The sequence below is a fragment of the Macrotis lagotis genome, chromosome 4 (assembly GCF_037893015.1).
Source record: "Macrotis lagotis isolate mMagLag1 chromosome 4, bilby.v1.9.chrom.fasta, whole genome shotgun sequence".
Lineage (NCBI taxonomy): Eukaryota > Metazoa > Chordata > Mammalia > Peramelemorphia > Peramelidae > Macrotis > Macrotis lagotis.
In genome coordinates this window covers 182,602,158-182,617,927 of record NC_133661.1, presented here as the reverse complement: position 1 = coordinate 182,617,927, position 15,770 = coordinate 182,602,158, and the positions used below count along the sequence as shown (strand labels likewise).

Sequence of the window (15,770 nt, the reverse complement as noted above, 5' to 3'; positions counted from 1 at the left end):
CACCTCCTTCTACCTCCAGAAAAAATTTAGCCAGGGGAACTAGCCGAGGATAGGGACAGGGACAGAATCACATCAGCCAAAAGTTTTCATAGAATTTAAAATTGCAAAGGACATTAGGGATATCAGCCTGCTCCTCATTTTATAGAAATCAAAGCTCAGAAATGAAATGATTTGCTAAGTCATACAACTAATAAGACTCTACAGGCCTATCAAATATCAGAGTCAAAACCAAAGACTTTTAGTTGATTGAGGCAGATTCTATAGGCTTGGGAAGTTCAAGTTTATTCTGAGAAAATTCTTTTATTATCCTAACAAATGTTAGCTTTCTAGATTACTTCTGATTATACTTTTTAAATATCCTTGCTTCAATTTGAGATGTTTCTGAGATGGTGAAGGTGGAAACCATATCCTGGGTCCTGTAGGACCTTAAGATGGCAGCATTTTAATGAGGTGATTCTAGACTCCTAGAAATATCTCCCCGACCCCACCCCCAAAGCAATGGTATCAAATGACTTGTCAAGGGCCACACAGTTAGGCAATTATTGTCTAAGGCCAGATTTGTACTCAGGTCCTTCTGACTCCAGGGCCAGTGCTCTGTCCACTGAACCACCTAGCTGCCCCTCCTAGACTCCTAGAGAACAAGGTTAGGGCCTCAAAAAAATAGGTTTCCCATTCCCAACGAAAGTCTTGAAGGCTGGGTATTAATGCAATGGAAATAGCAGTAATATAGGTGTGAGAGGACCTGTCTCAATGCTGACCTTTAGAATTGCCAGAAGAGCAACAAGGATAATAAAGGATTTTACCATGTAAGGTATGTTGAAGTAAACATGTTTAGCCTAGAAAAACACTGGGGGGGGGGGGATGGGGGGGTACAGTGGATAGAGCACTGACCCTGGAGTCAGGAGGAACTGAATTCAACTTCAACCTCAGACACAATAATTATTTTGTGTAACTTTGGGCAGGTCATTTTAACCCCACTGACTTGCTTAAAAAAAAACCTCAGGGTTGGACAGAATGTTTCAAATACTCGAACCTATTTGTGTAAGAAGTAACGGAGACCAATGGGCAGAATCAGGATCGATATTTATAAGTTATCAAGAAGCAAATTAGAGATGTCGATTCTGAGTGTTCAGAAAGTAGATTATCTCCCCTCCATGGGTCCTTAGGCAGGGGCTGATTGGCCACTTCTAGAATAGATCATACTAGAGATGACTTTACAAGTGTGGGTTAGAAGCATCAAGTCCCTTGTGACACTAAGATTCTTTGCAACATATTTGTTTTACACATCCTTTATAAGTGTTCAATATTTGTTGAGCAAATCAAACAGAGTCACAACAGTGCTAAGGTGTGGCAACAGGACCTGCAAGACAATAGTAACATCAACCATTGGGATCATTCTCAGGGGAGAAGAAAATCAAGAGAAGGCCAAGGGAGTAAAGGGGTATGTTTAGGAGTAAAGGGCTGAGAGAAGGAAAAATTCTATTTGGTCACTGAGGTAAGTAGAGTGGGCAGATGTCTAAACCTAAATGGTAAATGAACAGCAATAGTGTTTTATTTCAGTATAAAAATACTAGATTTCAAAGTTGAAAGCCTGGGTCCAGCTTCAAACTCAACACTAACTTCAAGACCTTGTAGTCAGTCTTTCATCTTCTCTCAAATTGCTTTCCAGTCTGTAAACGTAAATATTTGTACAGCCCACCTGGAAATCTTGTAAGGCACTTTTGTAAGCGTTCACAAGTGAATTCATCCTGGGGGGACCTATTTCCCTATCTACAACCCAGCAGACACAGTAGGAAGGGATATTTCTCCTTTCGCCTTGTATGGGTCTATGAAAGGGCTATTCCCTCCCTAGTCCATTCCTACCACCCTCAGGAGCAGCATGAGGGATAAGGTGCTGAGTCAGAGGCAGTGGCAACTTCAGTCATACACTAGACATTGTCAATTCTTCAAGTGGAAAGAGGGAGGAAAGCTTGTCTATATTTTTCTTCACTTCAGCCTCTCTCCAAGCAAGTAAGGAAAGAATAGCTAATATGGAAGGTAGGAATCAAATAGGAGGAAGTCCCAAAAACAATCACAAAATAGCACTTAGTATCTAAGGAGTTTGCCCAAAGAAAATCTGTGAAACAAAGTGAATGCTATCATTTAAAAAAGGCTGGAATGAGAAATGTCCATGGCCCCATAGTGAACGAGAGCCCTGGGTCCCATAATGGTGCCTTATTACGCATTAGATGTCAAATCAATAATGTAGAATAAACCAGTCAGAAATTCATAACTAAAAATAGCATTCTGCCCACCCCAAAATCCTCAGGTCCAGACAACCAGATGAGAGTAAGGTAGCAGTAATACAAAGAAACCTGCCACTGTGAAAAGCCGAGCTGGTGCTGTTATCTCTTGAAACCAGGCACCAAACACCAACCATTCAATCTAGAAAGCATTTAGCAAAATGGCCTCAGGGACAACTATTACCACTGGGATTCCAAGCCATAAACTCAAGAGCTAACAAAGAAATTAAAATATAACAGCAATTACTTGTATTTTTAGATCGGTGACATGGGGAGTTGAAGAATTCTGTTGCCATAGAGATTAGAAAAGGAATAAATCAAGGGGTTTTTAACATCCTGCCCTTGGTCTCCGAGTTGGTTCCTTAAAGAGTCCTCATATCTGTGAGACTAAACCTGCTAGACCTTCATTTAGGGATGCTTCCCTTCCTCAAAAACCTTAGGAAAAACTAATTTCCTTTAAATTATGTATGCCTTGGGGCGGCTAGGCGGGCAGTGAATAAAGCACCGGCCCTGGAGTCAGGAGTACCTGGGTTCAAATGCAGTCTCAGACACTTAATAATTACCTAGCTGTGTGGCCTTGGGCAAGCCACTTAACCCCATTTTCCTTGCAAAAACCTAAGGAAAAAAAACATAAATTACATATGCCTAGAGACAGCAAGATGGCAAATGAAGTCACCAAGGCCTGAATTCAAATTCAGTCTTTAAGATACTTATTAGCTGTGTGACCCTAGACAAATTATTTCACCTGTCAATTCCTCTGTAAAATGGGGAGAAAAAACAATATCCTCAGCAATGTTAAGTTAAAATGAGATAACATTTTAAAGCACTATTTACCTATCTTAAAGCACTATATAACTATTATCTGAAATACTAAGTCCCTAAATTATGTTCTTTTATGGATAGTAGACCTAGGTGCATCTAAAGGGATCTGGTCATTAGCCACTAAGTAGACCCCAGGAGTAAACTTTCAGCATCCCTTTTGGTTATCACAGTGCAGACATTATCACTGACTGTCAAGGTGCTATGATCTATGGAATAAAGGGCTTTAAGAGGTTTTCCTCGGACTAGGTAGTCTAAAGACCCAGACCTAGACTTCATGGATGGAGGAGTGTACCTGGCTAGTTAGCAAGATAGTGAAACACTGCCATACTGCCACCTTGTGGAAGGGAAGGATCCAGCCCCGGTGCCTGGAAAGAGTCAGGGCTTAATTACAGATAAAATAACATTAAGGTTGGGGGGGTAAAGGAATAGGAAAAAGCCAAATAGCCTTGGAACTACAACGCGGATACAGATGGGGAGCCCAGCCCGGGGAAGAGCCTTTTGTCTATTTTTATTTCTTTAGAGAAAGCCAAAGGAAAAAAAGGAAAAAAAGAAAAAAACGCAATTGCGTTACAAACTTTTATCCCTAGAACCGTCCGTGGATTTGGCTCGTTGAGAAGTTAAAATCAGAGACAGACAGACCAACCAACAGAGACAGCAGACGTGCGGGCAGCAGCTGCCGCTACTGGGGGGCTGCCCTTTGTACAAAGTTTATATATATTTATATACACAGACACAGGGGTATAAAATCCAGTGAAAAGGGCTCAAGTGAGCCAGGGTGGGAGTGGGAAGAAGTGGAAGAGATGGGGGCAGTGCCAGCTGTGGAGGCACAGGGGAAGAGGAGAGGAATGGTTGTGCTCACTCCTTTCCCTCCTCCCTGCCTGGGCCAAAGAGATGAAGATGGATTGGAAGAAGAGGAGCTATACACAGGAAGATGGAGAGCATGGGAAAGGCACCCCATATTTCACTCAACTCCTGGGGGCCCCCAAAGTATCCAGAATGTCTAGATGGGTAGATGTCTAATGTACCACCCAGCAAGACGCTGAGCTTACAGCAGTCCCGGCCTCAGGTTGCACCAAGCTGAGGTTATAGGCTTCACAAAGTATATATGTCCACCTCCATTTGCCAGGCCCATTTGTTGCAACCCAGCACCTACAAGGTGTTTCCCCCAAAACTCAAAAGGCTTCTTCACCCAGAGGTCCTAAGGGATTTTCCCTGGTAGGCCAAGAGGGAGGGGAAGGGGAAAAGAAGAGAAGGGTGGCACCTTCATTTGTGGCCCCCACATCCCCCCCAGAATGGGGGACGAGCAGAGGAAAAGAGGATGATAGTTGGGGAAAGGGCAATGAAGGGCACCCAGGGAGACGATACACAGAGAGACACTTGTATTCGATGTATGTACAGATTCTGCTCCCCCAGGCTGGGGGCTTTGCTCAGCACAGAGTCCATCCCCAGTGGGGTCATGGAGCAGCTGCTCTTCCTGGTGTCCAGTGTTGTCCCCAATTGCCCCAAAGCCAATGTCCGTGCCCGCAGGCTGGCGTGGTCCGTGGCAGTGGGGAGAAGGGGGCTGTGGAGGGGCAGACACGGAGAAAGGAGGTGGTGGAACCCAGAGGCACCGGGAAGCAGCACTGGGCTCTTACCTACAGGAAGATGAGCAAAAAGAGGTAAACTACTACCCAAAGAGAATGGAGAACAGCAAAGTTTAAAAAAAAAAATAACAGGACTCTGGAACTTACATAGTCTGGGGGGTAAAGAGGCTTGAGAGCTGGAAGCACTGTGAGGCAATGGCCTGGGAGGCGAGATTCAGGGCTGGACTAAGAGCTGGGGAAATAAATGAGAGAATCAGGATATAGTCAGATGCTCTCTTTTCTCTCCTCTTCTTCCCTCTATACAATCACTACTCACCAGTCAGGGCTGCAGGATTCAGGGCTCCCAAGGGAACAGCTCCATTTAATTGCAGGGCAGCAGCCTGGGCAGCAGCAGCTGTGGTTGGGAGCTGAATACCAGAGCCTAAAGGGGTAGAAAATGTAGCACGAGTCCAAAATCTTAGGTTAAAAATTTGTCCCCAGGTTCTTCACCCCAGAGTAGTACTTACCCTCAGCCAACTTGGCCATGAGCTGCAGTCGCCCACCAGCAGTACCCAGGTCCAGCTCTTCACCACCATCAGGGAAGGTAATATCTGTGCCACCATCCAGTCGCTCAGTCACATGACCCACCCTCATAGGTCGCCCTGCAAGCTCAAAGCCATTCAATTGTTCCAATGCCCGCCGAGCACACTCTGAGTCAGAAAACTGCAGGGACCACCAAGACAAGGACAGTCAACTCATGGCCACAGACCTGAACCCACTGCCTAGTCCCCAATCTGTGGGACATCTACCATCCTAGAAGTACAATGTCACTTCAGTTTCTACAGTTTTCTTTCCCAAGAGACTTGATACTTTAAAGGCCCCTTCTCCAGTCAACAAGTTCTAAGAGACCTTTATCCAATAACTGAACGGCAAAGTTTTGATGTTCCCAGTCCCTAAACAAGAAGTACCATTCCTATGAAACCTGTCTGACATTGCTGTAGATCAGGCATTCCTACAATTTTTGTTTCTTACACCCCTGAAGCAATCTGTGAAGCCTATGGAACCCTATTCAGAATGTTTTTAATTACTGAAAAATAAATAGGATATTAGAAAGAAACCAATCTTACTCAAGTTAATTATCAAAATATTTTAAATAAATTCACATACCCCTGGTTAAGAACTCCTGCTCCAAACAGAAACAACCAATAATAAAAAACATAAGCTAGAAGAGGATCCAAGGTTTTACATTCTTATTCACCTTTACAAAGAACAAAGTTCAGGGGTTCAAAAACTAGTAATCTGGGGTTAAGAGATATGTTATAGGGTAATATGGTCTATCAAGGACCACAACCTGGGAACAACAACAGATCTAGAACTCTCTATCCTGGTTTTTATTAACTCATTGTTATGTCGACTAAGGAGCCTATCTTTTTCCCTTCCTGGACAGAAGTAAACATAATAGAATGGCCACAAGCAAGTACAGCTTGTTTGATCTGTTCAGAAGGCTGATGACAGGCAGTAATTAAAGGACAAACATATCCCAAAAAAGCCATTCAACCTGAGTCAGTCAGGAAATTATGCCTATACTATGGAGTCACTCACCTGAAAATCTCCAAAACAATCTGGAATATAGGAGTTTTAAAAAAAATCTAGTATTAGCATCTGGTTTCTTGACTTTCTTAAGATGAATGATTCCCATAGCACAATAACAACTTCCCTCTCCATCTACCTTGGGGGTAACAGCATGGCCATCCAAGAAAACCAACAACTAATGATAGGCAATCAACAAATCAGTAGCCTGAAGTTATTTGGGGTTGTGGCCTCACTTCTGCTCTTGGGCTGCTCCTTTTCACAAACTCATCTCCTTATCCTTAATCAAGGAACAACAGTCTCTGTTCAAAGACTAGTCCAAGGCACAGCCTCACTGTTTTCAACTCTGTCTCCAAATAATTCACTGTATAACTTCCAGAGTCAGCTCTCACTTTACCTACAATCTTTAAAGAGTAGTAGCCTAGAATCCTTACTAACAGTGAACATGGCAAATTAAGGTTTGCAATGCACTTTACATTTTTATTACCTCATTCAACCCTTACAGATAAATAATATTAGCTCTACTTTACAGATGAGCAAACTGAGGCAGAAAATGATTAAATAACTTGTCCAGGAAGTAAATTTCTGAAAAGAGAATTTGAACTCAGGTCCACCTGATTAATATCCAATGCCCTGCCTCACTATTAACCAGTGAGCAAATTTACAGAACAATGAAGCTAACCAGACTCCAGGATATCACAACATCAGGGTCACTGATATAGTAAGAACAAAGAATTTCAGAATTAATCAATATCAATAAACTATTTATATTCCTGAGAATTTATGATGATGAAGCTAGGCCGGGAGAAAAAGAATAAAATTAGCTCAATTTCAGTGAAATGGAACAAATAATAGTGCTACTCACGGTTAAGAATCCAAAGCCTTTAGAGCGGCCTGTATCTGGGTCCTTCATCAGGACGATATTATCGATCTGCGAAGCAAAAAGAGAATGGTCTGGCTGTCTTTGCTATGTCTCACCACTGATCTCCCCCAACCCAACCTGTTTATGAGATTTGAGACAATTTCTTTCCTCCCTTCACCATCACATCCCTCTGTCCTTTTAGCGGTTTTTTTTTTGCAAGGCAAACGGGGTTAAGTGGCTTGCCCAAGGCCACACAGCTAGGTAATTATTAAGTGTCTGAGACCGCATTTGAACCCAGGTACTCCTGACTCCAGGGCCGGTGCCTTATCCACTACGCCACCTAGCCGGCCCCCTCTGTCCTTTTAGATCAGAGCTAAAAGGTCTTTTTTTTTTCCCACCCACAAAACCCCGATTCATCTTCCAGTCTCTCATTCATCAGCCCAGGTCTAAACTCAATTCTTCTTTGACTCTTAATGAACTACTTCATTCTTTTAAGCACATAACCCCAATGTGATATAACCAATGTTAGAATGTATGAGCCTCTAGTTGCATCTGAACAGCATTGACTCTCTCCCCACCTTTCCAGCTCTGTTTCCCTAGTGTCCCAAGAGGTTACATACTTTGCCAAAGGGCTCAAAGATGCCTCGCAACATGTCCTCAGTGATATTGAAGTGTAGAGAGCCAACATAGAGCCTCATGGGACCACCACTGCCCTTCTGTAAATTGTTGGCCATGGCTGCCAAGCGGTTTTTCTCAGCCTAGATAAGAAAAATGGTGAAAGAGTCACTCCGCAGAATAGCCTCTTTCCAATATTACTCAAATTATATTTTATTCCTTTTTGTGTCCTCACCTGAGAGGCTTGCACAATGATAGGGACACCCAGCAGCCGCTGTCCTGTTAATCCAATTGCTAGTGGCACTGATTGGATCTCACAGAACTCCACATAGGCAATGCCCTTAGAGCGACGTGAATTCCGGTCTGAGATAATACGCACATCACGTACCTACAAAGGAGGAACATAGAGCCACAGATCCTAAGAACCAGAAGGGTTATCTGGCCCAATCCCTTCATTTTACAGAAGAGGAAATTAAGGCTTAAACATGTTATAATGAACTTTTTCAGAGGCACTCAGTCAGTATCAGAGACAGAATTTAAACCTGGGTCTAAACTTGACATCAAGTCCAGCATTTTAACTAATATTAATAGACTTATAACAAAAGAGGAGATGATAAGCAGTTTACCTTGCCAACAGCAGAAAAAAAATCCTCCAGATCTCGGGGTCGAATGCGGGCAGCCAGCTGCATACAGAAGACTGTGCGGGCATCACGTTCCTCTGGACTCAAATTATCAATAGGCTCCCTGTAGAAAAGGCAGGGATTAGGGAAACCCCTATTTCCCTATCACTTCTCCTCTTAAGGAATCACATTCGTTATTGAAACAAAACACAAATAAATTGGAAATCAAGTAAATGTCCTTCAATTGGGGAATGGCTTAGCAAACTGGTATATGTATGTCATGAAACACTACTGTTCCATTAGAAAACAGGAGGGATGGGAATTCAGGGAAGCCTGGAAGGATTTGCATGAACTGATGCTGAGTGAGATGAGCAGAACCAGAAAAACACTGTACACCCTCTAACAGCAACATGGGGGCAATGATCAACTTTGATGGACTCCCACATTCCACTAGTACAACAATCAGGGACAATTTGGGGTTGTCTGCCAATGGAAAATACCATCTGTATCCAGAGAAAGAACTGTAGCGTTAGAACAAAGACTAAGGACTATTACCTTTAATTTAGAAAAAGACCTGATTATCTTACTGTCTGATCTTGCTATCTCTTTTACTTTATGTTTCTTCCATAAGGATATGATTTCTCTTTCATCACATTCAATTTGAATCAGTGTATACCATGGAAACAATGTAAAGACTGGCAAATTGCCTTCTGTGGGGAGCGGGGGGAGGAAGTAAGATTAGGGGGAAAATTGTAAAACTCAAAATAAATAAAACCTTAAAAATAAACACAAACAGCCTCTGGATTTCATGACTCGTTCAACTCACCGAACAGGACTCTTCTCTCTGTAATGGGGGCTCTTGCTATGTCCATATCTGCGCCTAGGGAGAAGAGATATTGAAACAAACAAAAGCAATTAGAGGATAATTCCATGGAAACCCATGTAACTTCTTATCCATATTGGTCTGAAGATTAGTTTCCTAATCTATACAAACATATGAAGATTCCAGCTATCTGTTCTTTCATTCAGCAGTTCTTATTGTCAGCCTCCAATGACAAGTTATCCTGCTCCTCACACTAGGCTACCCTCAAAGAGGCAGGAATGCAGGAGATACACACATTTCTATATACTGCTTATTATTAAATAATCAATTCAAGAGCAAAAGGTGGTACCCAGTAGCAAGGGGTGGACTCCTGTAGCGTACACGCTCTTCACGCCGGCGATCCCGGCTGCGTGACTTGCTACTGCGTCTGCGATCCCGACTGCGGCTTCGGTGACGCCTCTGACGATCTCGGCTCCGGCTCCGGCTATTTCTCCGCCTATGTCGGTCTCGATCTCGGCTGCGGCTACAGTTGAAGACAGCAATTAAATTACAACACACTGTTCTACTAACCTCTATGTATTAGCACTGTCCCAACAATCTTTCCAGAAATTCCTCTCTAGCGTCAACAATTTCCTTATTTACCTGCGTTTCCGATCCTTGCTTCTGCTATGGCTGCGGCTCCTTTTCTTCCTGTGAAAGATAAAGAGTTTTAAATCCGTCCACAGGGAACAGACCTTCATTCATCCCTCTAAAGTGACAAGATCCAAAATACAATGGGGAAAACAAAAGGCACTAAAATAACAGGATGAAAACACCGAGATACCTGACAAAAATGCACAATACTGGTACAATACCAGATTACATCTCTAATTCTAGTACTGGGGGACAATTCTGTCAAGATCAAAAGCCTGTGGTTCCAAATGTGAACCTTCTAGCTGTTATATACAAGTAAAATGTACTCAAACTATGACTGACTTGTGAATACATGTTGGGAAGTGAAAGCTTGAGCCTAGTCACTATTATTCCTATATATCCCAACAGGATCATAACTGGAACCAAAAGAGTCAAGCAATCTTAAAAGGAACAAGGGGGACCACCTCCAACCAGGTCTGGTGGTCTCCTCATCTTGAAATAGATTATTTCTTCCTCTCCTACCTCTAAACTCAGTCCAACCAAAAAATACCCAAGCCCTGTTTCTTCATCCCATACTCACTTGCTTGTCTCCCCACTCGTGCTGCTTCCACTGGTGCCACCTCCCCCACTGTTGCTAGTGCTGCTGGTGCTGGTGCTGGTGCTGGTGCTGGTGCTGGTACTGGTATTGCTCGGGCTATCTTTTTTCACCTCCTTCCTTTGCTGCTCATCCTGGGGGGTTCGCCAGAAGAATGTCCCAAGGGTGCAGGCGCCAAACACACAAATTCCAATGGACAAAAAGAATAGAGGCGAACAAGGAAGAAAACCCCATGAGATCAAGTTCTCTAGCCAACTCTTTGGACATAGTCCCACAAATTAATAAAGCACAAAGCAGAGAAAATGAACCAAGCTCAAGTCTCAGAGAGGGAGGATTTGACTTTAGAAATTCAGCAAGCAGCTCTCTCTAAGGTGTTTTTCCCCCCAGAGACCTCTGTTTTTCAATAACAAGAACTACTAGAGTTCCCTGCCATTTGCTGGATGGTTCCATGGCTTGTGAATAAAATCATCTTCATGATCACAATTATGTACACTAAAAGGGATGGTATTTAACCTCCACTTTATTCAAAAACAACCTTAAGCAAAAAATGGAAAGCAATGAAGGCATAGGGTCATGGAAGGGCCATTCTCATTCCCCAAGACCCAGTTTGTGCCCACTTCAAAGAAAGCCTAAATGAAAAGCCTAGGGCCTGGGGACATTACCTCTTCCTTCTTGTAGGGGGCTTCCAGCATGGCTTCAATCACTATGTCAAAGTCATCTGACGCCATTGTGTCACAATCTAAGGAAAGGAGAGGCAGATGAAGCTGATGAAAGATAAACTCATCAAGCAGAACCCTTCCAAGCCACTCCCTTGCCCTCAAAAGAAATAGACCTTGGGATGCTACAGCTCCCTGCTTCTTAGGGAACTGTCTGTCACTTACCCTGGGTCTAGTTCTGTTGCCTAAAAATCACAATTAGTTCCCGATCTGTAGCTTGAATAAGGAGACAGCTGGATAATTAAATGGTCTATGGTCTAGAAGGAAACTCAGAGCTTTGTTATATGACTATAATCTCTTTTTTTTGTTTGTTTGGTTTATTTTTTAGGTTTTTACAAGGCAAATGGGGTTAAGTGGCTTGCCCAAGGCCACACAGCTAGGTAATTATTAAGTGTCTGAGACCGCATTTGAACCCAGGTACTTCTGACTCCAGGGCCGGTGCTTTATCCACTGCGCCACCTAGTCGCCCCAATAACTAAAATCTTAAAGAGCATAAGCTCAAAGAAATAATAAACACTGTCCTGGCAAATACAGTATACCAATTATCAAATGCTCCCATTACAAGAAATTCCATGCCTTGTTCTTGTGGTCCCAAATTTTAAATAGTTGACTAATTCCAAATTAAATCATTTTCTTTCACATACATGTTCAGACTTGGAAATAGAACAAGAAAAAAAGATTCTTAACACAAACCCAAAATTCAGGGAAATAAAGTAAAATGAAAAACAGATTTTCCTAAACTCACAATACCAGTTGAAAGGACTTTTATCAAAGAGTTTCTTCTATCCAATATTAAATGGAATTTAGGTAATTCAGCAAAGTGATAGGGATATGGATTGGGCTTGTGACACTCTCAGCTGAGGAAACTACTACACCAATGCAGGTCAGCACTTTCTCTGAAACTTACATTATTAGAAAGCTGCCCATAGACACTGAAAAGTTAATTGATTTGTCCAGGGTCACCAGTTAGTATAGATACACATAATCAGGATCTGAACCAGGGTTGCCTGGATCCGAGGCCATTCCAATAAAGGAAAAATTCTTTGGATAAAAATAGACATAACCACTCCTGTTTTGGAGAGAAGATGGACAGGTTGAAAAAAATTTTTTTTCTTTTAGGTTTTTGCAAGGCAATGAGGTTAAGTGGCTTGCCCAAGGCCACACAACTAGGTAATTGTTAAGTGTCTGAGGCCGGATCTGAACTCAGGTACTCCTGACTCCAGGGCCGGTGCTCTATCCACTGTGCCACCTAGCTGCCCATGGCAGGTTGAAAATTTTTGCCTCCCCCAAGTTTCCATGCCTAGCAAAGGTCTTTTGCCTGGATGTCCATAGCAGGTCTGTCTGCCAAATGAGAAAAACAGAAAGACAAAAAAAAAAAAAAGAGAGAGACAAAAATTACATATAGATGAACAATTTGTATTAATTATATTACTTTTTTTTAGCTATACCTCATTTTGTAATCAAAATAGTATCAAACCTTATCTTTCTTTCACCAGATGTAAATCAAAATGAGTTTTTATTGCTTCAATATGGTCATTTTTAAATAAACATTCAAATCTTTTAAGAGTAGTGGTTGCAAGGCCAAATATAATTATCCAATGATGTTTTTTAGACAGTCATTATCACTAAAAACATTTTTGAAATTTTAGGAGGGAGAATGTTAGGGCTTGTGACACAGTATTCTAAATAGTGTAAAGATAGGTAGGCATTTACAGGCATTTGAGTCTTACCAGGGCCTTGTCACTAAATACTTACTATATATTTTCATCAACTGTAACAAGAAAAAAAATGAGATAGTAGGAAGGATAAAATGTTTGTAATTGCTCCTAGCTTTAACGCCTTTAGAAACTGGAGATTTAGATTTTTTGAAGCAATAAAAACTCATTTTGAGTTACATCTGGTGAATGAAAGATAAAATCTGATACTATTGAATACAAAATGAAGTGTAGCTAAAAAAATATATTATTTTCACTTCTACTCCTTACATTTGTATATATTTTACAAACTAACAAATACAGTTACATATACTTCAAATGATTCAAAATGTCCTGAACTCCATAGTGCATAATCCCTGTCTTATAAATGAAGAAACTGAAGTTCACAGAAGACTTGACTAGATCACATAACTATTAAGTGGAGATCTAAATGCCAGTGGACCATGTTTTTAAAACGTAACTATTAAGTGGTGATCTAAATTTCAGTGGGCCAGTTTATAAAACTAGCCATTAAAAAAATTCCAAGAGTTCCAAAAATGTTTTGAACAATGTGTGCACATACACATCTTTTAAGTAGCTCTTGTCTATAACTGCCATGGGGGCAGTGGGAGAAATAAAGTGTATATAAACATAACCACTCTCAAAAACTGACTCACATTGTGATAGTTTTCTTCTTTAGTTTTCATATATTTATGGATCAGCCTCTTTATGACAGATCACATCTAGAAGCTATGCTTTTTAGCTTTCTGTAGTATAGATTTCACAAAACTCCTATGTTTTATCAGTTAGGATTTTCATTCTCAAAATGAGCTGTGTTTTGCTCTTAAGATAATACTGTTATCTTTGCAAAAACAAAACCACCCCCCCCCTTAAATGGACACTGCTTTGTACCAAGGCAAAAATCAGCCCAAAAGAGTTAGAAATGAGTGAATGTTCCACCACAGTAGCAATATAAATACAACTTTTGTGGAATCTCCCAATCCAAATGGCACATGCTAGAGTTGAACCTTTCTATCGTATAGAACATTGCTTTAAATTTTACAGGAAATTTCCCAAGTTCTCTTCCCCAGCTCTCTCCACAGAGAAGCCCCTTCCAAGGAGTGTTTCCTCAGAGCCCTCCTCCTGAGGAGGCTCCACAGCTCCAGGCGCTGGATCTCGCCCGGATGGCCAGCTCCCAAGCAGCCCTCGGAACAAGCTGCCAGGCCCCAATGCTGAAGGGTCAGAGGAGAGTGCTTAAGAATCACTGTCAGTCTAGTTCCCCCAGAATCCAACACACGCTGGAGTCCGGGGGCGATGGAAAAGGGCGACAATCTCTGGGACTGGTCATTCTGCTGAGGCCAAATGCATCCCTACGGAAGGGACCTCAATAAAAATCTGAACAAAAAGACTAACAAAAAAAAAATTTTAAAAAAAAAGGGAAAGGGCATTCCTCCCCCGCTGCACGATCAAGTGAAGCCCGAGTCAAGCCATCCCTCAGTTTTTTCTCGGCAATCTCCATGATCGCGCCACCGCCGCCACAGAGGGCCCTGCTACTCGGGGCCACATTTTAGCCCTAGTGCCTTCCCATTCTTAAGCCCGGAATTTGGGGTGAGAAAAGGAGAAGAAAAAACCCGACACTAAAAAACAGTAAATTCTGTGCGAATTTTTTTTAGTGGGGGGGATGGGTTTGGCGTTGGGAACCTCGGGCGGGGTAAAACAAAGAGGGAGCTCTTAATCCCCTCACCCCTCGTTCAGCGCCGTCGGTAAGGGAAATCCTGGCAGGCCGTGGACTGTGGCCACCTCGCCCGAAAGCGGCAACGAGGAGGAGCTAACAAAGTGTCATGGCTGCGGGGCTCTGTTATGGGAAGAGATCAAAGTCACAGGGCCCTGGGGGGAGGGGAGAGGGTGGCGCAACACTCCGGGCGCACCGAGGAGACCGCCGTGATGGGCTGCGGGCCTCCAAGTCACACTAATGCTCCAAGCCTGTGTCGGGAACAACATTTCCAAACCAAAACAGCAAACAAAAAAATTAAAAGGTTTGCGTGGTTCTGCTTGCGACATCACCGTCTGCTTGTGACGTCAAGGGGAGGCGCCACGCGGCAACGTCACGGGCGGGTGACGTCTCGATGGGGGGGTGGGGGGGAGATTATTCAGCTTCGGGGGTCTCTCACCAGCTCCGGGTCCCCGCGGGGGGGTCCCGGGTTTCTCCGTTCCTTGAGGTGTGTAAAGGGCTCTGAGCCCAGCTCTTTCTCAGGGTCTCGGCAGAGAAAACGGCGCCGTGGCCGGAGCTGCTCTTCTTCCCGCAAGATGGCGGCAGCTCCGATGTCTTCCAGAACCTTCCCCCAATCTGCGCATGCGCTGAGCCCAAGCTAGGGTGGGGTCAACTCGAGCCGTCTCGCGGCAACTCTCCGTACGGTACCTTTTTATTGGCTAAAATCAGGATTATGGGCGGGACCAGTCTCAGCTGTTGCCTAGCAACCTCCAATTTCCCTATTGATTGGTTGATGCTGCTGTATATCAAGGAAAAGGGCCTTACCTGCAACCTCTGCGGACGCCCATCATTTTCTCATTGGCTACTGAGCCACTGGGGGAGGTGGAGTAAAATCAGACACAGGGCGTGGTATTAGAGTTAGGAAGAGCCACCTGACCCTGTTTCCAGCACACCGATTGGCTAGAGAAATACATTGGGTGGAGACAGTAAAACAGAGCCGTGGCTGTTTTCTCGGTACACTCCCTACTGATTGGCTGAGGCCGTCACGCTGGCCTTTAAATCCTTTCCCTGGCTAGGTTTGCTGTGAATAAAATCCGTCCCTTGACCTCACCTTTGATACTTGGCGCGCATGCGTCCGAGGGCCTTGTCGGGCTCTTTGTGGTACTCTGGGGCCAGGGTGATAGCTGGAAAGGTCCAGTGATGCCGGGGGTTCTACTTCCTTTTGCTAAATCCCGGCCCCCCCCC

The 15,770-nt window shown here is 43.3% G+C and overlaps 1 protein-coding gene across 7 annotated transcripts; it reads right to left on the bottom strand.

Annotated features, from left to right (window-relative positions):
- Positions 1 to 3,587: 3,587 nt before the first annotated feature.
- On the bottom strand, positions 3,588 to 15,177 carry RBM23 (RNA binding motif protein 23). Of its 7 annotated transcripts, XM_074234892.1 has the most exons (15): positions 14,986 to 15,177; positions 11,286 to 11,336; positions 11,067 to 11,143; positions 10,390 to 10,538; positions 9,819 to 9,866; positions 9,526 to 9,699; positions 9,180 to 9,233; positions 8,360 to 8,477; positions 7,969 to 8,121; positions 7,739 to 7,876; positions 7,122 to 7,187; positions 5,194 to 5,389; positions 5,004 to 5,108; positions 4,835 to 4,919; positions 3,588 to 4,738 (listed from the first exon to the last, which is right to left on the bottom strand). In XM_074234892.1, exons 3-15 carry the CDS (start codon positions 11,130 to 11,132, stop codon positions 4,735 to 4,737), a joined length of 1,356 nt encoding a protein of 451 aa, XP_074090993.1. In that variant the 5' UTR covers positions 11,133 to 11,143; positions 11,286 to 11,336; positions 14,986 to 15,177; the 3' UTR covers positions 3,588 to 4,734. The 7 variants fall into 7 exon arrangements, with proteins under 7 accessions (XP_074090993.1, XP_074090992.1, XP_074090996.1 ...); XM_074234891.1 differs by lacking the exon at positions 11,286 to 11,336; XM_074234895.1 differs by lacking the exon at positions 11,286 to 11,336 and having other exon boundaries at positions 10,390 to 10,529.
- Between the last annotated feature and the right edge of the window lie 593 nt (positions 15,178 to 15,770).

Bases quoted from the DNA above. Each gene is read 5' to 3' on its own strand.
- RBM23 (XM_074234892.1), bottom strand. From the start codon at position 11,132: ATGGCGTCAGATGACTTTGACATAGTGATTGAAGCCATGCTGGAAGCC. The intron at 8,122-8,359 runs GTAAACTGCTTA...CCTCCTTTGTAG, and splicing joins TTTTTTCTGCTGTTGGCAAG to GTACGTGATGTGCGTATTAT. The intron at 5,109-5,193 runs GTAAGTACTACT...CTACCCCTTTAG, and splicing joins CATGGCCAAGTTGGCTGAGG to GCTCTGGTATTCAGCTCCCA.